General features: G+C 36.9%; 1 protein-coding gene across 9 annotated transcripts in view; it reads left to right on the forward strand.

Annotated features, from left to right (window-relative positions):
• The window catches only part of CCSER1 (coiled-coil serine rich protein 1), a 621,761-nt gene that overhangs the window by 309,774 nt on the left and 288,135 nt on the right, over positions 1-23,852 (forward strand). For 8 of the 9 annotated variants that reach the window (XM_064416939.1, XM_064416938.1, XM_064416943.1 and 5 more), the window contains one exon: positions 1,718-1,795. The exons of the other annotated variant lie outside the window; for it this stretch is intronic. In XM_064416939.1, the coding sequence (XP_064273009.1) occupies positions 1,718-1,795 (78 nt within the window). The remainder of the gene's footprint in view (positions 1-1,717; positions 1,796-23,852) is intronic. 9 annotated transcript variants of the gene reach the window in all.

The following is a 23,852-nucleotide window of genomic DNA, read 5'->3' on the forward strand; positions in this document are numbered from 1 at the left end:
GTTGCAGTGCTTAAAGATGGGTCTGTCCTCCTGCACATTTCTAATTGCAAATTAGGGCATTTGATTTGGTTTGGAAATCAGGTGCTTGATTACCACCCCCCCCAGCTTTTTTTTTTATCTATGCTATATAAATTAAAAGGTGAATTGTCTTCTGCTGAGCTGCTGGCATGTGAGGCAAAACATTCCCACAGAAGTGTCCAGTTTTGCCTGCAGTCTTTGTTTAATGTAGAACAGCTAAGTTTCACTTCATTTTTTAAATATTACTGGCCAGTTTTCTTGATGATCAGGTGCAGGAGTCCGAGTTAAAATTTGTAATGTTTCTGAATACAATTCTGATACTACCAAGATACTGGCTTTCTGACATGCTGCAATCTCTGTTCCTCAACAGAGTCTCTGTGTTCCATGGGTTGTAAGTTACCTGTCTCTTTCTTAGGATACAATTACCATGGCACCCTTTTTTCTCATTTACTTGCATCCTTATTATTTAGCAAGTAACTGTTGTCTTTTCTTTCAGCTATGGTGTAACTGATAGGTATTTAGTTTAACTCACATTTTCTTAGTGGGTGTTAACTTTCAAGTCTCTGTGCCCTGTTTTGGATTTGACATGGGGGTTTCATACCCAAACTTTTTCTTTTTTCGTCCCTGAACAGTTGGCTGAGTAAAATGCAGTGTCTCTCCATAAGCATCTTCTGATGAATGAACTGTTAGAAATTACTGGGTGGAGCAGTGTGCTTCACTTGGACAATTTGGGTTTATCTAAGGACTTAGAGTAGATTCATAGTGATGCAAAAACAGGTGTTGGAAATTGAATTTATGAAATCATTCTGCGTTGCAGTGCTACATTGTGAAAAAGGATGCACTCCTAGGCCATGCAGACTTGTTGATGTTTTTTAAAATCTTAATTTCTGTTTTATGGTGGTCATGATGGATTTTTATTTTTTTAGCACTTAGGGACTTTTTTCCTCAAGAGGTAGCATTATTCTAGTTTTCTCCAGAACAACTGTGATATTGTCTATATATGTTTTTAAAGTTCAGATTTTGTTCTTCTATTATTATTACCGTTCTATATTGTTAAGAGTCGCACACTTGTTTTAATATGTCACATCTGTGAAAATAATGACCATGCTAACCAACAAGTTATTGAAATATGATGTGAAGAGAGTGAGGCTCTAGGTCAGTCTTTCAAGCATTTTGACTTGACATATCCATCGAAGTTTCCTGAATTATTTTGATTTAAAACTTTGGTCTTCACTGTTTCTTTTCTTGTATTAGTGCTTGTTTGTTAGGTATATTGACTCATGTGAATGGGATCTTTTTTTAAACATTGAACCTAATATTTTCCTGCAATATATTGCTTTCCTGTTAATGTTTCCTTCTAAATATACTGTTGATCCATCCCAAAAATAATTTAAAATTTTATGTCATGGTTTCTGAGATTAATAATTTTTTCTATATGAACAAATATGAACAGCATGTTTGTGTACTTGTGCATGTGTTTCAGTCTTTGAATGGGGAGTTAAAATTCAAGTACTTACCCATTAGTGAAATACTTGAACTAATTACAAGCAAATAAAATACAGGTTGCAGTTGTCAGTCTAATTATTTTGGATTTCCGGTGCTGTTTTCAAACTCTTTCATCCCACCCTCCTCCAAAATGTAAAAAAGTTGTCCATAGAACTTGATTGGAAATGCAAACCCCTGTGTGCTTTTCTTTCAGAGTACAGACATGAGCCCAGCTGGCAGCACAGCCTCCCTCCCTGTTAGCCCCCTTCCTGAGGAGCCATTGTTTTTTAAGGTACAGTTAATTAATTTAATCATAAACACTGTCCATTAATCTTGGCTTATCACATTATCTGCTGTACTGTGAAATGCTATTGTTGCTTCTTCCTTTTCTTCAAATTTCTGTGATGTTGTGTGTATATAATATGTAATTTTCAAGAAATACCTAGAATACAAAGTTGGTTTTGAATAGTTTTTTTTTCCAGCAGACTACAGCTGTGAACTGTTGTTTTTAAGACTGTGTTTTTGTCCATCATCCCATTTGGATATGTGCGTTGCTGTATAAGTGTGTGACATAAACTGATTTCTCTTTATTTTGTATTTCAAGTATGTCTTTTAACAAAACAATGATTAGTTTCTCCAAGGATACAGGAGACATTAAAGGTCTCTCAAAGAATGGTTTTGGCCTAAGTCCAGTGTAAGCCACAGGCCTGGCATTTTAGTTGATAATAAATGTTGGGACCATATCCACAACTTCATGAGGTTTAACCTGTGAGGAGGGAGTTGCCATATGTCACTTTTTCAGCTAACACCATGGTATCCATCCCTGGGACACAGAATAGCCTTAGGCAGATCTTCTTGGAAGAGGTCACCTGAGGCCACCCAGGTACTCGGAACAGTGCTGCATCATTTAGCAAAGAGGTCACTTTGCCAGTTGTTCCCTTAGATAAGGAAGAGGGAACTTGAGCTTTGAGCACCGGTCACTCAATTGGGTGTCATAATATGGACTAAGTTACACTCACAGGAATATCCTTTTTAAAATTTTCCTGCTCCCAAGTAAGTTTCCACCTTCTGCATTCATACAAGCAGTTGACTGGGTTGAGTTTTAGTCACTTTGTGATGATGCTAAGTTAAAGCTGAGTAACTGTAATTAATGAAGTTTGATGATGTAAAGTTGGTGTCTCTCCTGCATGTTCTTCCAGCTCAGAAAATAACAGTGTCCTTCAGACCTCTCCAAGCCCAGAAAAGAAACTCTTTCTCGCCCCCCCACCCCAAATTTTCTGTGTCTGTGCAACAGTTGTACAACCAGCCAGCTGATTCTTGCTATTAGAAGGGTTGGGAATTGTGCTTGCTCAGTTTCATCAGTGGAGGTACAAATGGGGTATCAGTGGTCAGCTATTCACTCATTTTTTTTCCTCTTTTGGAATTTAATATTTAATGCTTTTAAGACCCATCTCTCAGTCAGATTTGGCTGAAATTGAGCAATGTTTTACCCAGATACCAAGGTACTCATCTTTATTTCTTTGGAACACCACTTTAAATGCACATTCAAGTCTGCTTAACATTCTAAGTCAGATTCAGTAGTTGAGTCTCCCCCTGCCTGGAAAACCACTAAGATATTACCCTTAGAAAGAAATGGGCTGCTCAGCTCAGATAAAGGTGTAAGAAGTAAGAAAAACTGACTTGATAATTTTCATGCTGAGGTAATCAAACTTTGCTCTGTGTCCATTGGGGCATTGATAAGTGCACTGTAGTGCTTTTATTTTTTAAGGAAATGGTGTTCCTATAACCCAGAATGGGTTGTAAATTACTTATTTGAAGTGGAATAGTTGCTCTAATAAAATAATAAATATGTTTTTCATATTAAAAGTCTAGTAGAAATGGTAAAAGAAACTGGAAAATAGGGCAGAGAGCATTACTTAATCTTTCATTCTCAGTCAATTTTCAAACCAGGAAACATTTTCCTTTGCAATTCAAGTAAAATGAATGGAGATCAGACCAGGAAAAAGTTAAGTGCATTTCACAGCATTTAGTAGAAATAAAAATAATATAAAAATAATATAAAATGTAACAGTTTCTGTTATTTCTCCTCGGCTCACTCCAAGAGAGAGCACTATTGTTCCAGTTGTAATGTGAATGACTGGTTTTACAAGCCATAAGCGTCTCCAAATACTGTCAGTCAATAATATTGGCTTTTGATGATAGGATGGTGCATTTCCCTTAGCAACATGATAATAACCTTTCCCACATCCTTGCTGTGCAGAAGGAGATTGAAAAAGAAATTCCATTCTGTGGTTCGGAAAGCACAGGTGTAACGAAGCAGGGCCCTATAAACTCCCTCTCTTTGGGACAGTTGAAGGTCCCTGAGCTAATGAGCTTTTATATTAGACTGTGAAATGAAACCAAGCCTGAGTTCTCAGTCATACCTGGTTTTATACCAAGAAAGACAACTGTCCTTCCTTGGATTTTAATGATTTGCCTTAAAAAAAAAGTCTGCATTTCTGCATCAGGAAGGAGTACAAATCCTGTCACCATACTCTTCTTGTATATCCAACTTCACCAAAGCAGATGCCTGTCATTTTTAGTCCCACAGGATATGTGCTGGAAAAATATGGAGAACCTAAGCTTGTACAGAACCATTTTAAGGTTTTGAATTTAATCTAATGAAAGTGAGAAACCAGATTTCCCTGGAAGTACTTGTAAGTTGCATCTCAGCTCTGCTAACACCAATCTCAGCTACCATTCTCCCAATATATTGCTCATGCTGTGACTTGCAGAAAGATCCAAATCACGTAAGACCCTGCTCAGGAGTGTTTGGAGCAAGATATGTTCCAGTGCAGCCTGAGATAGTCCACCTGAGTCCATTATATACCATTACTTTAGCTGAGTCATTGTGCTTTACTTACATCAAGGACAGTAACTTTAAAAGTGTATGACTGTTACCCAGGAAAAGGAGTAGAAAACAATTGGGTAAGAAATAAAGGTAGCCAACTCCAGAGCTGTTGAATCCAAAAAGCAACCATGAGAAAATTACCAGATAAACATATAGTTAATGCTATTCAGCAACCTTTCTTCCATAAGTGTTGTAAATACTAGATTTGGTTTTCTTTGAGGAAAGGGGCAACTTTGCACAGCAGCCAGTACAGCCAATTTTTTGTGTGGCTTTGGGTTCCTTCTTGTGGAGTTAGCAACACACACACTCCTTCTTGTGGAGTTAGCAACAGGGCAGGCTTCCCTAGCTGTGCTCTTCAAAATTTTAGAAAAAAAATCCTGTTCAGCCATGTACCCAGACACTTGGGCAAAATGTTTCTACAACTATTTTTGATAAAGCCATCATAGGCATTTCATCTTAATGAGGGTTATTTTTATGTCAGATTCCAGCTTTCAATCCTCTGCTGTTTTCTGTGTGTTTAGAAAAGGAAGAACTTTTTCTATATTGTAGAAAAAGTTTATTTGTTTTCTCAGAAAACACCATCTTTGTTGGTGGTTTTGCATTTAAACTTTCAAGTAGGGAGGATCTTCTTTTGAAGAGAAGTTTTTTTCTGCTGTCTCTTCATAATATTTCTTGAAGAAATAGGTCTTTGTCTTGTGTGAAAAAATTATGCCACAATTGAAATATTCTAGAACTAAGAATTTAGAATATAATGGAGCAGAATGGTATTTGTCATGCAACCTTAAGTGTTATTCTATTTTATAACAGCAAAACTGTAGCTGGCTCAAATGTGAGTGACTTTTAATTATGAGTACTTATATCCACTCTCATTAGCTGGAATTAAAAATAATCCTGCCTTTCATTTAGAAGATAAGTGAAAGAGTGGGTATTTCTAAAAGGTCAACTTAGCAAGCAATGTCTCATCCAATTTTTAGAACCTGTTCTTTTCTCCTACTCATTATCGTGTGCTTTATAATAATAGTATTTTATTTTTATTAAATTATTTTAAAATATAGTGACAGTCTTTTAAGAAGAGATCTATGACAGCCATTTGGTACATCAAATATCTAATATTAGCTAATTATACATTATCTGTTGTAATGAGCATCAGTCTCACTGGTTATTAGTCACAGCCAAGTTGTAAATAATAACCATAATAGTAATTTATTGTAGAGATGTTTAATTGTGTCTCAATTCTGATTAATTTCAACCATGCTTTACTAATTGGCATTAAATGAAAGAAAAAAAGTCCTCCATTATTTCTTTTCTCCTTTGAGGGAGCTGAGAATTTCCTTCTGTATTTATTATCCTACTGTGTTCTGACTTCTGTAATTAATACCCTTGATGCAAATTCCTTCAGTAATAAAACAGAAGTGCCAGGTCAAGTAGCAAAAGCTGACAGTCCTCAGTAGTGTAACCACTGCTGTAGGTCTAGTAAAGTGTAATCTGTACTATATTATGTCTATACTTAGACTTTTACTATTCATCCTGCAGCTTTACGGGCTCTGGAAATGCAAATCAGTGCAGTTCATGAATGGGCATGAGCTCTGGCAGCTCCTGACATTTGTGCTTAGAATTAGCAAGAGAGAAATTATCCATTTGGTCTGTAATCACAATTTAATTTTACTGCAGATATTTGGAATAATCACTATGAAAGGCACAGTAATGACTGCTGGTTAGCCCAGGGAATTAATCTTTCACAGTGGGACTCTGTATTTCTAGGTGTAGAATGAGATCTTTTCTTAACTTACTCAACAATGATGAGTAGTAGTAGATGAGTAATGATGGGCCTGTTGTTCCAAAAGCTTCCTATGCTTGACACAGTTGACACAGCCAGCTTATTTACCCTCTCTACCTTAAATGCACTATATCCAATATTTTAAGTACTTGCTGACACTTCCTTAAATTAGAAGATTTTAATGTGTTGCTTTGTGTTCAAAACAGACTCTGAAATAATGACACAGGCATTGTGACCCCCATGGCAGATACAGCAAGTTTGGGTTCAGTGATGCTCTGCAGTGGGCTGGAGGCCTCATTAGCTCTCATTCCTCTCATTCCACCCTCCAGCTGAATTTCTGCTTCTGCTGAGAAGCATCTGAAGCCTCTGTGTTTTTTGGGGGTTTTTTTTGTTTGTTTTGGAGATGCTTTTGATATTTTACTAAAATGAGTAGAGTTGTAGAAGTATGACTCACACAACCCACCTTTACTGTTCTGCTGCCTCAGTCTCCATCCTATTTTAAACCAGTCTGTCACCATTCTTCAGTGGTTTAATAGATTCCTCCCACTCTTAATTGTTCTCTCCCATGTCAGTATTTCCTTTCTTTATGACTCCTGGGCTGGTATAGCACAGACTTTTAAAAGTCGCATCATCACAGCAGTTTTCTGCCTTTGGTGCAAACCTTCCATTTTGTCATTTCTCAAAAAGATTTTTATGTCTGATTTGTTTCACAGTCTTTATCATCATAGGATATGAGATCTTGAAAAGCACCGAATTTGTTCTGAGGGGAGGCGTGTGAAGTAGGTATTATGGGTGCTGTTACAAGAAGCATCTGTGCATTTATTCACTGTCTTTTCCTTTTTCTCAGTAACTCTGTGCACATTTTTCCTAAGAAAAAGAGCTCTGCCAGCAAGTCTGTCTGAATAGAACCGCATCACCTGTTTAATGAGTAAATTAAACATTTTTTTATTGTGGGGAGTGTAGGTACATCAGTAGTTTCCCAGTATCACTGATACATTTACTAAATATTATCATATTTGTTAATGACTAAAAGGATCAGCAATAAGACTGGGAACTACACATGTATTGTTTGATTTCTTTCTGCCTCTATGCCTTGATTATAGTTCCCTTTCTAAGTTTTATGTACATGTATTTTTTAGTGTATTCTCCTTTATTTTTTTGAAGCTTTCATCACAGGTTCACCCCAAGTTCAAAATCTCAAAATTAAAATTCCTATCATAGGCAAAACTGATGCTTTAAATGCTATAAATTCAGTTCTTTTCTCAATGAGCCCATATAGGAAAATGATTAATGTATGTCTTATTAAAATCTTCAAAAGCAACCAGAAACACAAATGGTGTTTCAACAAAGGCATGCAGAAGGATCATCATTACTTTTTTTTTTTTTTCAGTTAATAGGGTTTCCAGCATAACTTAACATTTTATATAATCAACACTGCAAGGGTAAATATTGGGCTCATTCAGGTTCCTTCCCTCAGGCAGACACACACTCCCACAATGAATTCTGATGCATACCTACAAAGTAAGCTTTTCCTGCTGAGTACTCTATAGCCAAGATTTAAAAGTCATAAAACTTGTAACATTATAGGTTGCTGACAAGATTTTATCACTAAGACTATGAAAAAAGATTTTCTTGAAACTCCATGGGAGGATTCTGATACACCCAGTAAGAGCACTTAAAGTGCTAATCTAATCATCTCAATGCAGACAGTAAATCCTCCTAATTTCCCTTGTCATGGGACTGATAGGCATAAGGGGATCTGGGGGAGTGCATGGGTGTGTTGAGGATTCCTTTCAGTGCAGGCAGCTCGGGGTCCAGCTGCAGGTTCAGCTCTGGAGGGCAGGAGCCCAGGCAAGAGGCAGAACCCTCACCTTAGCTGTGAGGGTGTAAAAGCCCAGGAATTTTTTGTTTGGGGCTGCTCCTTGGAGGCACCAGTCCAGCTGTGATTTGTTATTTCATTACTGCACCATGATTAAATGATATTAAGGATCTGGAAATCTGACACTGCTCTGGAAAACCTGGTGTGACCATGTGAGTGTGGATGGTGTAGCTGCAAAAGCTCCTAAGTCCCAGCTCACGTGCTGCCCGAGGGGCTCCTGGATGGTCAGACAGGGAAGTTTCCTGATCAGGCATTTGTGGAATATGACACGTGCTTTTTTGTTGTTTGTTGGGGGATTTTTTGGTAATTCTTTTGTGTGGTTGGGGTTTTTTTTTGTTTGTTTTTAGTGAGCAGACTCATTATAAAGAGTTTGGAATAAAATTTCATCTAAACTAATGGCACACTACCCACTGACTATAGTGGCATGTGCTATCAGGCCATGGATGGCATGGATTATGTCAGAGGCATCAATTACTTTAGAAGTGAAAATATTCATCTGTGTTGACCATTTTAACCCCATCAGTTATTTCAAAGGTGTAAATGTAAATCCATTTTGACCATTACAACCCAAGAGTACTTTTTGCTGCTCTTGTAAATGAGATGAAATTCAAGTGCTTTCATGAATTATGTTCAATATAGTGAAAATGTAGAACTGTTTTCAATGCAGGAGTTTATTTAGTAATAATTATTCACTTTCCAGTATGTGTTAGAGCAATGAATGTTTCTTCCTGGGATAAATTAAACAAACTGGGGACTTGAAAATGGGTTTTCTGCATCTCAGATGTGTATTCTCACTGTAGCAGGTCCTCTCCCTTTCTGGCCAAGGACTGCTGTTTTTTCATCCAGAAAGCCTCTGAAAATCATAGGCATGGAAACTTGACTTATTTTTCACAAAAAGTTTTGACTTGGACAGATTAATGGTTTTAAATGGAAAATATCTGATCCTTGACTCTTCTATTAGAACATGTATAAACAACTTTCCCAGTACTGAGTAATGTTAATGACCCAGCCGTGTGTTTTCAAACATAATCCATTATAGTAAGAAATTGAGGGTTGGCATTTTGAAATCCTTATCAAGTTAAATGTCTCAAAAGTATAACACTAAAAATAACGGACTGACTTTGAAAATGTTAAAAGTTTAAAGAGGCAGATATTTTTGTGAGCAATTTAGCCATTAACTGAAATTAAAGGCAAGATCTAATTGCTGACACATAGACACCTTGTGCCACTTCTGAAAGCTCTATCCTGCCTTTCCTCGGCTAACTTTCTAGGCAGAGCCAATTATTGACAGGTGATGAAAACTGTTGTGCTGTATTTTGATTTTTGTTGTCTCCCTGATTTCTTTTTCATTTGTTTGTGACTTGGTCATGCTCTTGCTAAGTTACAAACTCCTTTATGAGGCACTTGTTTATGAGCTGTTTAGTTTTACTGAGGAATGTGGCTTGTCTGAGAGGCGTTCATGGCCAGATGCAATGGTGACTTGGATTGTTAGGTAGGGTCTTTTGAAGTGCTGTTTCTGTTTCCACCAACCTTTGCATTGTTGTATAACATTAAAGCTAGTTCTATGTGCAAAAAATATATTTTCCCCTGTATTTAAAGATTGTAATATCATTATGGTAGTACTGGGGTAAATTTCTTGAAAGGTGTAGTATACTCTGATTTTAAGGCATAGCATGTGCATTCAATTTATTCTCTGTCTTGTTCCTTGCTCCTGGTATAGTTCAATACTTTAATTATCAGTAGTTAAATATATTCGTGTGCTTAAGGTGACTTTTTCGTGCCTTACCATTTTTTTAAGAACTGTAAAGTTTCTCACACTTTTTTAAAAAACCAGACAGGTAAAAGGATATCTTTGTTGATTGAAATTTTCTCAAATGTGGCTGTAAGAACTGGCTCTTAATAGTAGGGCAGAAAAGTTATGTCTCTTCATGTGCATGGAATAAGAAATCTATTTATTCAGGTATTGGACAATACCCTTTTCCTGACCCAGAGATGGGGTAACTCAGAGGTGTTTAAAAACTTTTGTTCCATTTTCGGTCTCATGAGAAGGGTGAGACAATACAGATGTTATAATTCACACAATCACAATCAGAAGCCAGCTATTTCCTAATCACAATACACTATAAGTGTTTCTTGACCTTGCCACACCATGCTGTAGGTGCCTTGAAGCAAATCATCCAAAATCATTGTGGGTCCCACTACAATGCATCTTTCATAATTCTATTTCTCCAAAGCATCTGGTCTACTTACAAGGCCATCCTTTGAAACTTTTTTCTAGCTCTGTTTCTCTCTCAACAATATCTATCCTATTCCATGGCATTTCTAAGTCAGCATTTCTTGTCTCAAAGTTTACATATGGATGCAAATTGTGTGGGCCTTCTGTCAGGCCCTGAGAACTCTCTACAGATCCATTCCCCACATTCAGGCTTCTTCATTCATCAGAGATCTTAATAAGAGTTCTGAAAGGCATTGGGGATGGAGATAGTGGAAAAAATGTCAGTTTTAATTATTTTTTAAGTGTTGGAAACCCAGTCTGAAAGCTGTAGGTGTGTTGCATTGTTGTCATGGGGAACACCTATAAGAAAATGCCATTCCTATTGTAAGTATCTCACAGATAACTTTGAAAATTTAAGAAAAACTTCTAAGTTTTAGACCATTTAAAATTTTAAACTAATTCTTAATAAATGGATGGGGACATGATTTGCTTAAAAATTTTTGGTAAAAATAAAGTGGTCTAAAGGCAAAAGAGCATGACCTTTGCGGTTGAAGGACTTGATAATGGGAGGAGTGAAAGCCCATAAACAGACTTAATCACTTCATTTTTTCCTGGTGAGTTATGAACTAAATATTCAGCAGATTTTTTTTAGATTTGATATTTTCAAGCAGCTGAATGCTATAGATGAGAAGAAATACCAAATTTTTAATTTGAATAATATTTGCTAAGCATTTCAAACTTGTACAGCTATGTGGTACACTGCTGTGGATAGCCTTGTGATAATTGTATCATTAGAGTTATCTATCATTAGAGTTCTGAAAGATGAAATTAAGATTAAGGAGGTTGCAGTGGAAAAAAGTTTTCTTTAGGTGCACATCTGATTACCTTTTGTGGTAATCATTACATTTGTGGGTGTTGTCAGTAACCAAGAAAGGAATGAACAAGCACGGCTGATTGTTGTTTATTTTTGTTTTTTCTGCACAGCTTCATATTTAAGTGAAAGGGAGAAGGACATAATCCTTCCCATGACTGTACAGAGTAATATTTATTTCTGGTTTTTCAGACAAGTTGCCAGTTTTTTTCAGTAAGTCAGTAAACCAAGGTAAAATTTGGGGAGGGGCGGGAGGGGGGGAATGTTTATCTACAGCTGAACCAAGGGAAAATTTAGGAATGAAGATGAAATAATTTTTATAAACAACATGAAACAAAGGTGTTTCCTGAAGTTTTCTGTTTACTGTTCACTAAAATACCTAAAGCCTTACCATTTTCATTGGTTGGTATGTCTGCATCAACTTTAAAATGCTTAGAAAACACAGACTGACTGGAAATCTGCAGGGTATAATAATGTATCATAGAAAAACATCTGCAATGGAAACGAAGAAAAAAGAGAAGTAAAAAAACTGGTGACAGTGAAGTTTAAAATAAAGTAGTTGGTTTGGCATGCCCATGTTACAGAATATAGGAGATTCACAGACACAAATTAAAATTTTTTTACTACTTTGAACTAAAAAGTTTAAAGGTATTAAATATTGCTTTAATTCTGGTGTTGCAAATGTGAAGTAGGATGAAGTTGGGATGCTCTGTGAGAGGGGAAGTTGGACTATGAAGTTGACATATTAATATTTCTCAGGGATTGTTTGGATTCCTCTAGGTTAGTTTTCTTTGATCAAATCTTCAATCTCTTTGGATAGAAATGTTCATGCAGTTGTAAGCTTAATAGGCTGGCATCTTTGTGCAGGCAATTCTTTCTGGGTTTGCTGCTTTGTCCATAGTGAGCTCTGCTCACTGAGCAGCACTGGAAGGAGGGATTTTGTCCAACCTGACCACTTAAATGAGAGTTGTTATATCAATGCAGAATTACATTTGGACAAGAAACAGTTTCCCTGTACCATGGAAATTCCAAATATTTCAGGACACTCTTGAGCCTGGTATGAGACAAGTAGATCATAGTCTGTGTTATTTGGTCACCCCAGTTCTAAACAGCAACGTCTTTAGCTGTGATAGTATTTGTCAGAATTAGAAATGGCAAGAATGGTACTTGTGGCTTCTTTTATCTTCATTATTTAGCTTTATGCTTTGCTGTATTCTTGAGGATGGTCTTTCAATTGCAAGTTTGTATATTTGATATTTATTACCATGTTTACAAACATTTTGAATGAATAATATATATATATATAGGCATTTAAGTTATGAATTCTTAAAGCCTTTTGCTTCAGTTTCCTCTTCTGAATATCATTATCCTCTTTCCTTCCACAACCAGAGAATGGTTGATTCCAGTACTCTTCATTTCCATAATTATACTTAGTGATGTGTGAGGATGAATGCAAATTTGTTAGCAAAATTACAATTCCTTATCATAACAAGAAAAAAACCCACAGAAATAGCTGTCCATAAATTAAGTCAGCATTATATTGGGTTTAATCTATTTTATAAAGCGTTGTGCACCTCTTAGACAGAAAGAGGTCCTTAGAGTAAATGAAATTAGTTGGGGAAAAATTAACAAATGTTATGAAGCTGTCATTTTTTTATGTATCAGTACCAGAGTCATATAAATGCTACTCACATGTTAACTAGATGTCTTCAGCATGCAAATTTGATGGGACTGATCATCATAAATATTAATTAATTCTGAGGTGCAGAGGCTTTTGCAAACACTAATCCCTGTAACACTCCTATAGGGTGGAGAGGTGTTATCTTCCTTTCACAGAGAGAGCCTTTGGGTATTTGTATTGGTGATCCTGCCTGCTCTCCTGGTCTCAGGCTGGGGAAGTGATCCTGCTATTCCTGGCTTCAATTTCCAGTTGTTAGTAATTCCTCACTGACCTGTGTCTTACTCAAAGAGCTACTATTCCTACTCAGAAGAAGAATCCTGGAACTCCTTTGCTGCCGCAGTGGGAAGTGAAGCCCACTCTGCAAACAGATTTCCCCATTCACAGTCTGATGTAGGGAAAGATAATGTCTCTTTAAATAAAGAAGTGGCAGACAAGGAATATTTATTATGTTTTAAGATAGCTTTCATTTCATTACAGCACTAAACAGAAAAGTCACGGATATTGTGTGATGCTTCAATTCTCTGTAGTATAATGATTTTTTTTTTTTTTTTGCATATAGGAATGGAAAGATAAGATGAAAAATAGTTTGTATATACAAACACACAAATACACACTATATTATTTGCTGGGATGTTAACTACTCCTTTGTATAGTTCTTTCTTTTCTATCTGTAGAGTCCTTCTCATCTCATAAGGAAATTGGTTTCTTTTTTTTTTTAATCTGTTTTATGGTTTTTTTCCCCATTGGGTGCTTTAAGTGTGGAAACATCAAGAGCAGAGTAAGAAAATTTAGTTTGTGTGCTTTTTTGCTGCTCATTGTGCTCTTCTGGCACAACGAGATGAGGTGTAAGTGTCCATCATTATTCAATCCCTCTTCTCATGCATTCATACATTTATTTTGTGGCTTATGGAAATGATAATTACTTGTACATAAGAATGTCCTGCACACCTTTATGAATCATTCAAAGCAGCAGTGCAAGCAGGCTTTGTGGATGCAGTTACTTTGAAAGAGTATTCCCAGAAGGGTCCAAAATAGCAAAACTGAAGCTAAGCAATTGCTTCCCTCACCAGGAAAGAGTTTTAATTTAAATAGGCTTATGATAGTGATTTAAAGGACATCAAATGTTCTTCTGTGATGCATCTACATTTGACTGTCCAATTGCAGCAGCTTCTGGCTCTATTGGCAGTTAAAAAAAAAACAAAAACAAACTACATGTGAGGATGTGAACTGAGTGCAGCTGATGATATTGTCAGGTGCCTTTGTGCATCTGACTGGATGGTTTGTCATGAGAAAGGTAAGAAAGGTGACTGCTGGCATTTAATGGCAGCGTGAGCCTAATGGCAGAGAAGGAAGTAGTCAAGAAACAGTCACTTGATTTAAAGAAAAGGTCAGAAGTAAATGAAGCACCTGCTCTGTGTGTCTGGAGATTGTGGAGGCTCTTGTGTGCCAGAGGTTTAGGCCTTAATTGTTTCACCCAGCAGGAGTCAAAGGGATCCTGAGCCCTGCAGTTTCAGGCTTTCTGAGATGTACAATTAAAAATGAGTGAATGGCTGGACAGATGGATGGGTCAGATGAACCATGCCACTTGTGTCCTTGTTAATGAAGGATTGACCCTTCCTCAGGTCCATTCCAAAGCATCCTGTGTGCACATAGAGGACGGACCTACAGTTCAGTCCAGTGATTGAAGTATTAATTGAAATTATCATTCTAATCAATGGGACTAATATCCTCCTTTGTACCTGCATTAGTGTAAAGGTAGAATAACATAGAAGGGATACTTGTAACCTGACTTTTCTACATTCCAGAACTTAAAGTGCTGCTAGGGAAATTCATCCAAGGGTTCATCTGAAAAGCTTTCCCTGCTGGAGAAGATTTCTCCTACATAAACTGTGCTGTGCTAATTTTTGTACTTTTCAGCCATACCAGGCTTATCAGTTTTGGGGTTTTTTTTGTTTTCTTTTCCAGTTGAGATGTAGTTTTCATAAAATGTAATTAGGCTTAAGCATGGCTAAAGGAACTTGGGTTAAGGAAGTTCTGTTCCTTTAAATGAATCAAGTAACACATGCAATTCTTGGTGTGTGGCTGTCAAGAGGGTGGAAGAAACACACCTGACTATCTCACTGTGGTTCATGCAACCTTATACTGTGGAGCAAAACAGAGCATTTGGGAGCAAAACCAAAATGTTGCTTTGTAAACAACAAAGATGTTTAAAGAACTGGCCAGTTGTTCAGTTCAATCAACAGAAGCCATCTTTCTTTGCCCTGCAAGAGTTCAGTTTCTCAAGCAGCTCTTTCCATCTGGCTGCATGGTGATCTCTTTTGTTGTTGTTGTTGTTTGTTTCCTTTCTTAAATAACAACAAGAAACTGTTAACTGTCTTCTTGAGTCAGTTTTGTCTCTGTGATATCAACTCTTAGAAAACAATGCTACTGCACAAAGTATCACATAGCTAACACCAGAAAAATCTCTCCTTTATAAATATTGTGGATTAGGTTGATCATCCCTTGTTACTCTTGTTGATCAAAAAAGAACTCTCTCAATGCTCTTGGCAAATGGTGATAACCTTTTCTGATATTAAATCCATTTGTCATCAGAATTAGTGTTTGCAGATATCATGGTGATATAAACAAATTCAAATAAACACAAACATTGCTTGACACTTACTTAAGCTACAACTTTAACTGTACATTTATTTAAAAGCACTGTAAGAGTCTAATTGGTAAAATGACTGCAAAATAGGTTTCAAAAGATCTGAACTCCTAGTCACTTACCTAAGAATATGACAATGTTGCAGCCTTAGCAGAATGATTTACTTGTAAGGATAATATTGTTTTTATGACAGCTGTCATCTCACCAAGTCAGTGTAACACTGGATTCTTGGTATTTGAGCAAGGATCCAGAGTTTTGTAAAAGGTCCATGCAGTTTTCCCACAGAGGTGGAATATTGCTGCTTTCTTTGTTTAATTGTAGAGTTGTGTGAAAAATGCTGCAAACACATAAATATGAGAGGATCATGGGTCTCTCTTATAATTTCAACGGAGAAGATTTGGTAATACAGAATAGAATTTGATAATCTAAAATAACCTTGTTTTAACAAAAGACAGTCGTTCAAAGAAGGGATGGAAAATACATATGTTTATGTATATGCTATGTGTAGCAGATGACCTACGGAATTAATTGTATTCTTGTCAATCTTTATTAAATGTGTGAAATTCTTAACAGTATTCAAAAAAGCACTGCAGCAATATATGTGCAGTGCAGATAGGCTGTCACACTCTGTCGTGCAGACATGGAGTTGTTGGGTAGCTTTCTCAAAGTCATAAACCTCCCAGAAGGTGTGAACCTCCCTGCTTCTTTTCTGTAACAAGTTTATTATTATTATTTCAGTTTTAAAAAATCTTGAGATTTTTCTAATTTAAGGTAAAAACAATGAGCAGGGAAGAGTACAGCATGGATCTGTGACTTTAATGAAAAGCTTGTCAGTGACAAGTCCAGGTCTCATGATCTTCCACTTTGTTACCTGGTGCTTCTCTGGCTTAATCTCTTTTCAAACTCGGTATAGTGATAGGCTTCCAGAAGTAGTCACATTCCAGCCTTGTTTCTCTTTTGTCATCACATTTGTATGAGATCTCTGTTTTGGTTTTGCTCTGCTTGCTTGCATACAGATGGGAAATGAGCTGAGGTTGAGGAAAGGGCAGTGAGACCTGGTCTCTTGGCACAGAACTTGCTGATTCTGATTAATTATTAATTGCACTATAAGATCAGAGTTACTTGCGCTAAGTTTTATAATTTGTTTAATAAAAACAAAACCAAAAGCCAGCCAAGCCCAAAAACTATGATGATTTTTTTCCTTGTGTGACAAGCTAGAGCAAAATTATCTGAGTGAAACAACTTTCAGTAAACCTTGATCAGACCAGATCATGGGTGACCATGATCTGGTCTAATCAAGAGCATGTAAGCATACAGCTTCAGCTAGAATATGCTCCCTCTGAAACGATAGCTAATGGAAATCAAATGTCCCTGGAATGAGGGTGGTGGTGGTTTGGTACATAGAGAAGCTACAGCCAAGATATGTTATAGGCAACAGGAGTGAAATAGAGAATTCCATTTTTCATGATTGTGTGCTGGTTTTGGCTGGAGTAGAGTTAATTTTCTTCCCAGTGGTTGATACGTGGCTGTGTTTAGTATTTGTGCTGGACACAGGGTTGATAATATGGAGATGTTTGTGCTAATGCTGAGCAGGACTTAGAGCCAAGGCCTTTTCTGGTTTTTGTACTGGCAGGGAATTTAGGGTTGTGTAGGAGGTTGGAGGAAACAGAGCCAGGCCAGGTGACCCAAACTGCTCAAAGGGATATTCCAGACCACGTGACATTATGCTTAGTGTATAGAGTGAGGGGGAAAGGAGAACAGGGAGAAAATTTGGAGTGATGCTGTTTGTCTTCTTAAATAATGGTTAGCTGTGATGGGACCCTGCTGTCCTGGTGGTGCCTGAGCACCTGCATTGGAATCACTGAATGAATTCCTTGTTTTTCTTTGCCTCTTGTCTGTGGCTTTTGCTTTTGCTATTAAACTGGTGGTTTTTTCAACCCATGGGTTTTATTGCTTTTACCCTTGTGATCCTCTCTTTGGTCCTGCTGGTGAGGGACTGAGTGAGTGACTGTGTTTGATTGCTTGTTGGTTTTTTGTTATCTAGGGTTCTAACAGTTGCTGGCTGGGGTAAACCCAGCAACACAGATGTTTCTCTTGTCACAGAGAAAACTCAGTTTAATAATAGAATGTAGAAGGTAGTGGAGTGTTATGGGAGATGCTGAAGCCAGGCCTGCAGAACAAGATACGCTCCCATGGCAAAGGGGCAGCTGAAGAGTGACTGTGGTTCTCCTCAGTTATCCCTAGAAAACTCAAAAGTTTCCTCTACTTGAAAAGTTATACGGTTTTCTTTTAATCCTAGCAGACCTTATGAGCTGTGTGAGTTAGACACCATTTAGACTTTGAGGAGTTTTAAGGAAGTTTCATGTGAAGTGTATTTAATGTAAGGTTTACTAGTAAACTCCCTGGGGAACTGATTTCACCCTGATACCTACCCACCCACAGATACAGGTGTACATTTCTTACAGATATACTTACTGTAAACATGCTGTCAATTTCTAGGTTGCCTTTTTTTTTCAATTACAGCTGCTGTTCAGAGCTGCATCTGTGTAGCTCTCAACAGCAGCCTACTCATCCTCTTTCTCCTTTGTTTCCTGAGAAAAAAAGGCATTAAAATAAAAAAATGGGAGGAAAAGTAAATCAAATGTCAATCAAAGGTTCTTGTCAAGAGCCCCAGGAGAAAAAAGGGTTGAATCTACCTGTGATTATCCAAAAGGAATGCTGGAACTTTTTTCTCTTTCTGGATGTACAAAAGGCAGAAGATTGAAAGGGTGTGAATTTCCATTTGTGAATTACAAAAATGTGTTTAAATTGCAACTAGTTCAAGCTTTGTGCAATATTAGTAGTTTATTTATAGAGAAAGATGGGCTTGGTTTTAAGGTACAAAATTGAAAATCGGAGGATACGTAACTTCTGGCCCAGAAACAGCATATCTTCCTGGGGGAAATAATGTAGGTGATTTAAATTCTATCTGCAGAACTGCCATAGTACATTTATTCTTTTTAGTGGCATAGTCAGAATAATTTTATTAAACCTTTTAAGTGCTCAGAAGGAAACCATGATATTTGTGCAAAATACTGGTTCTTGCAAGTGTTGTAGATGCCAAAGTACGTAAGAATAGGGCAGTTAACATGATCCGGGAGGCTGCATTCTGAAAACCTGGGAGAGCTGATCAGTAATAGGAATATTAATTCAACTAAATAGTCCACACTGACTGTTTGACCTGTATGAATGCTATGATTTAATTACTGCTTTTTGGCACATCTGAGGATGTTTCCTTGAGCTGGCAAGATTAGATCCGATATCCATGAAAGGAATGGGCAATATCTTGCCTGTTACACTATCTGTTATGCTATGTCTTAATTAGTTTTTCGTATTATAAACATAACAGAACTTCTTAAAGGTTGACACCTTACATTACAGGAAACATGTTAAAATCACCATGGTCTACTCGTTTTTTAATCTCACGCATTTGATGAGATTAAAAAACATCATATTTGACAGTTTCAATGAAAATCAGGTTCCCCTCTAAGTCACATTGTCCCTAATAAATAAGTTAGGATCAAGAGAGCTGTCATAAAAAACGTAAGATTGAATATTTAGCAAATGGCTGCTGGTTTTAGTAGTTTGCTTATTAAGTTCTTAGTAATCATCTATTTCATTATGTACAGAATGTCATAAAGTTTAGGATAAGAATCTTTATCATTGAATTCTAAGCAATATTTCATTACTGATTATTCTCTCTTTTAAAGTCTTTTTCCCCTTCCCTCATATCACAAGAGGAACCAAACACTTCTTTAATGTTTAACAGATAATGAAATTGAAATTCAAATAGTAATTAAAATTCCACTAAAGAAATAACTGGCTTTATCCCTCCATTTCCTGCCACACAGGTGGATGAGAGACTAGTAACAGGTAGTGGAGTAAAAATGTCATGTAATTATAACTATGATGTTACTGTTTCATCTTTCCAGTTACTAAATTTAAAACAAAAAACTGCTCAAAGCCATGAGATTTGGTCCTCTTTGTTTTGGTAGAAAATAAGCTCCGAGATTATTTTTCACTCATAAGGGAAAGGAAGATATAATTTCTGCATAAAAAACAAGAATACAATTTCAGTAGACAATGCTTATGAAGACAGATTCATGTTCAAATTCTGTTACAGCACTAATTTCTTACTCCTAAATATATCCATCAAATTTTTGTAGCTATTAGAGTATGATAGCAATGTTTCAATTAGTGGAAGTTAAATTTTAGCAAAGCAATTAACAGAATGGAGATAAAAGAAAACCTTAAATGCCATAATGGAAAGATTAGAGGTGTGATGTGATCACACTCCTCATAAAGCATGAACATTTTTTGAGAACAGCAGAAACATAAATAGTAGGAAATGCACATGCTAAAGAGTAGTAGAAGATAGCTAAATCAGTGATAGCCACCAAAAGGCTGATGGGCCATACCCTGCCTTCAGGAAGAGAAGTCAAGGGCTTGATGCCTTCTCTACTTGTTAACCCATCTCTATGAAAATGGCATGGCTTAGCAGTTTCATGATGCCAGCTTGCCCTGATGGTACCAAGGTTAGTTTTCCGATGCAAAGGTTGTACTGAAAAGTAGATGGTTTTCTGCTGCTGAATTCCCATCTGTCCAGACTCTCTTTAAAGGGGCTGGAAGAGGCTGGTCAGAGTTGGGAGCTCCTGCCAAAGACTAGATTTGGAGAAGGGAGCAATTATGAGACTGCTGGATGGATTGGAGGACAGCATCCCTCACGATGGTGGAGGTACTTTTGCTGTGGTCATTTCTGTGGAAAAGGCCATGGCTGTGTAAGAGGGTAATTCCAGAGGGGATCTGAGCTAGCATGAGAATTTACTCATGAGTAGAGGGTTTAGAAGGGTTTCTGTGATTTCACTGAGCTGCAGGTACTCCCATTGGTGGGAGTGTAGTTACCACGACTTTCTCGATTATTTGGAGTATGCCACCTACTTGGTATTTTGGGAAGTGATAGGTTTTCCAAAATGCACCTGAACAGAAGTTGGCAATTCTGTTTGCAGCAGTGAAGGTTAAAGGATAAAGGTCATTTGAAGTGGGGGTTTCAGCTTTTCCTGGATAAATCAGTTGCATACTGCAGCTGTCTTCTCTGTTCTATTTGGTGATGTAAAGGGAAGAAGAATTCTGTCTTTCCATTATATTCACATCAGCCACCTTCTATAAATCTTTCCAAGAGTGTGATGCCAAATTGTAGGTACACACAGGTTGTGGTAATTGGGGTGGGGCTGGCCCAGCCTCATCCCCAGTGGGTGCAGCTGTGAGCAGCAGGTGAGCAGCACTGACAGCAATGAGCCATGGAGTGCCCAGGGGCACTGACCCATCACCAAAGGGAGCAGAGGGCACACAGGGGCAGGGCATGGACATGAGGGGATAAAAGGCTGGGCTGAAGAACAAGAAGGGCAGATACTTGAAGCTTTCTGTAATTGTATGGTGATACTATGTGCATCGTGGCTGTCTCAACTGTGACACCAAATAATCTCTCTTTAACTTTTTGTCCAGTTCCACTCAAATTGCTTGGAATATTTTTGCTGTACTATGAAGGTAAAAATCTTACTTAAACTATCTTAGGTATTCAGAAAGTGTAATGAATTCAGTGTCCCTTTCCAGGACCTTTTAGAGTAAGCTTCTGCAGAAACGTTTTTCTTTTGCTCTTTTGAAAGTATTGTATTTGATTTGTGAAATTTCGCCTGTGCAAAAAAGAATGCATCAGCAATGTCTAGGAAAAAAATAGTTCTGCCTGATCAAATGAAAATCACTATTTTTTTTCTGATGTTAAAATGTATTTTTCCATCATTGGAGTTTCCGTGGGGGAGAAAGGGGCAGAGAGACAGGAGATTAATTGGATATTTAGAGTCAAGTGTACAGTTCAGTGCTGAAATAAATCAGGATAATATAGCTGTGGCTGAAGTTTCAAGGTTTTCAGAAGTAAACAAAATAGTTGTTTTTCTCATTGTTTGGTTCTTCCTCCTCCTTTATCCGTCCCTAAGTGTCAGTAAAGCAAAAAAATCAAAGCATAAATGATGTCATTTCAAGAAAGAGAAATTCTTTTTTAAATGTAGCCCTTTCAGATGTAGTTATGATGTTACTCAAAACTGGCTGGTTCTAGCTGAAGTTTGCAGAAGTGCCTAGTGATGTGAGATGTTTAGATTTTATGCTTAGCATAAGACCTGAAAAGGAATACTATTTTGCACTCAAATACCCAGTACTTTATTCAAGGCAAGTCTCTTCAAAGTTGCTTTTACCTAAAATTAAAGATTGCTTAAGAGCCGCTGGTAAATATCATCTGTGCAAAAAAGAAGTGCTGCTTTAGTAGTTTGTGCCTGGTATGCCACAAAACTTAGTTCAGAAATTTAATGTTCGGACATTACAAATAGAGCACCCATCTATGGTATTCAAGATTAAACTGACAATAGTTTCTGTTTAACGTAGCTTATGACTTTATCTTTAGGGCTGGTCTGCAAACACATTCTCAAAGGCTTCCAAAGTAGTGCTAGCAGTTATTGTAAAATCCATTACTGATTCCTTTGAATATGCAAAAGTGCTTAATATCAGTTAAAAGCATTAATTGAGTGATCTTTGATGAATAGAGGAAAGCTTACTCTCGTCATGGTAGGTATATATGTAAGTGAAGTCTTTCAGCCTCATTTACATAGCATGTGGAGAAATAAAGTTGTCTGAAAACAGAATTTTTCAAATTGTTCACTGTTGGTAAAATACACACCAAAACATACATTCAAGGTGGTATACAAGACACCTACTTATTTTATTACTTTGAATGTATTTCTAAAGAAGTAAGGTCATAAAACTCTCCCTTCTGTTTAGAAAACTTGCTCAAGTCAATATTCACTGTAGTACATATATTTTTCTGTTGTTTAAAGCACAATCTCTAAATGCTCTCAACTTTTTGTTTAATAAATTTATCAACTGAATTTTAAGATGCTGCAAGAAATGTCCATATAACTTCGATGCCTGTGTCAATATATTGATTTTTACAGTAGTTTTCCCAAAACTATCTTTCAGTTTTCATAAAAAAGTTATATATCTCTATATCTCTGATATAGATATATATATATCTATATCTCTGATGTCTTGCTTAAAACGTAGGATTTCTGCATGTGGTCTTTCAAGACACTTTACCATACTGCACTCCTTGAATTAATAAATATTTTGAAAAACATAGCTACCCGCAACAACTTTCTTCAAAGAAGGTATAATGGCATGTGTATTTCTTTGCATGTGTACTTGGGTTCATTAATGCACATCTCTGGTATTTTCAGTGCTGGAGAAATAAAATTAGTGAGTCATTAAAAGTGTACTTTTTGAAAAGAAAGCAGCCATACTGAACAGGAACATTTTCTTAAGCGATGATCCCGACTGTTGGAACTCAATACATAAACGTAGAATTCAACAGCACTCAAATAATTCAACTGAAAATCTTTTGTATATTCATTATATAACAATATTCTGTTTTCAAGTGGTGTTGTGATAGCAATTCTTTCCTTTAAAAAAAACCCTCAGGATTTATCTAGCATTCCTTTATTACATAGCCATGTCAAATTCAGAATGAAATGTGATAATCTGCTGCCTTTACTGCCAATATCTTTACGTGGGAGTGCTGTTGTACAAACAGCTTAAAAATACCAGAGCAGAAGTGGTGTCATGCCCTCAGAGATGTAGGGAAATGGTTCCAGCAAAGTTGATGTTGGGGATGAATAGCCATCACATGGCAACGAGGCAGTTTGGATACTGTGCATCTGCTAAGTGAGTGCACAGTAATGAACATCTGCGGAAAGAAAGCACGGACCAGTGATCCCACGAGGAATGTTTGATGAGTCTCAAGACCATCTGATCTGTACTTGAGATATAAATCTCTTTAACCTTTCTGATAGGGATACGGCTGCAACCTGATATTTCAAAAAAGATACATGTTGCTTTTTTGTTTGGTGAAAAGTTACACGATCAATGGATCACTGGATTATCCAGTTATCAAATAATATTGTGTTTCACACCTTAAGAGTGTAGTTGTGCAGATGAAAGTCTGTCAAATAATTTTGAAAGATTTTCAAAGCCAAAAACTGTATTCAGAAAGTGCTTGGAATAACAATCTAATTGAGCACAATTTCTTTACATTAGTTACCTGATAAGACTCAGATAACTTTGACTAAGTAGACTAAGTAAATACTCTGATTTTTACTAAGCCTCTTCGAAAAGAGATGAATTTTGTTGTATTTGTTTGCGTACAGCACATTGGCATCTCCCTGGTTTGATCCTGTGTTTATTACAGCTTTATTAGCTGAGGTTGCATGGCATTAGCACTTTTGGGAAGTAATTGCATATTGAAATTATA

Source organism: Passer domesticus, chromosome 4, assembly GCF_036417665.1.
Source record: "Passer domesticus isolate bPasDom1 chromosome 4, bPasDom1.hap1, whole genome shotgun sequence".
Taxonomy (NCBI): domain Eukaryota; kingdom Metazoa; phylum Chordata; class Aves; order Passeriformes; family Passeridae; genus Passer; species Passer domesticus.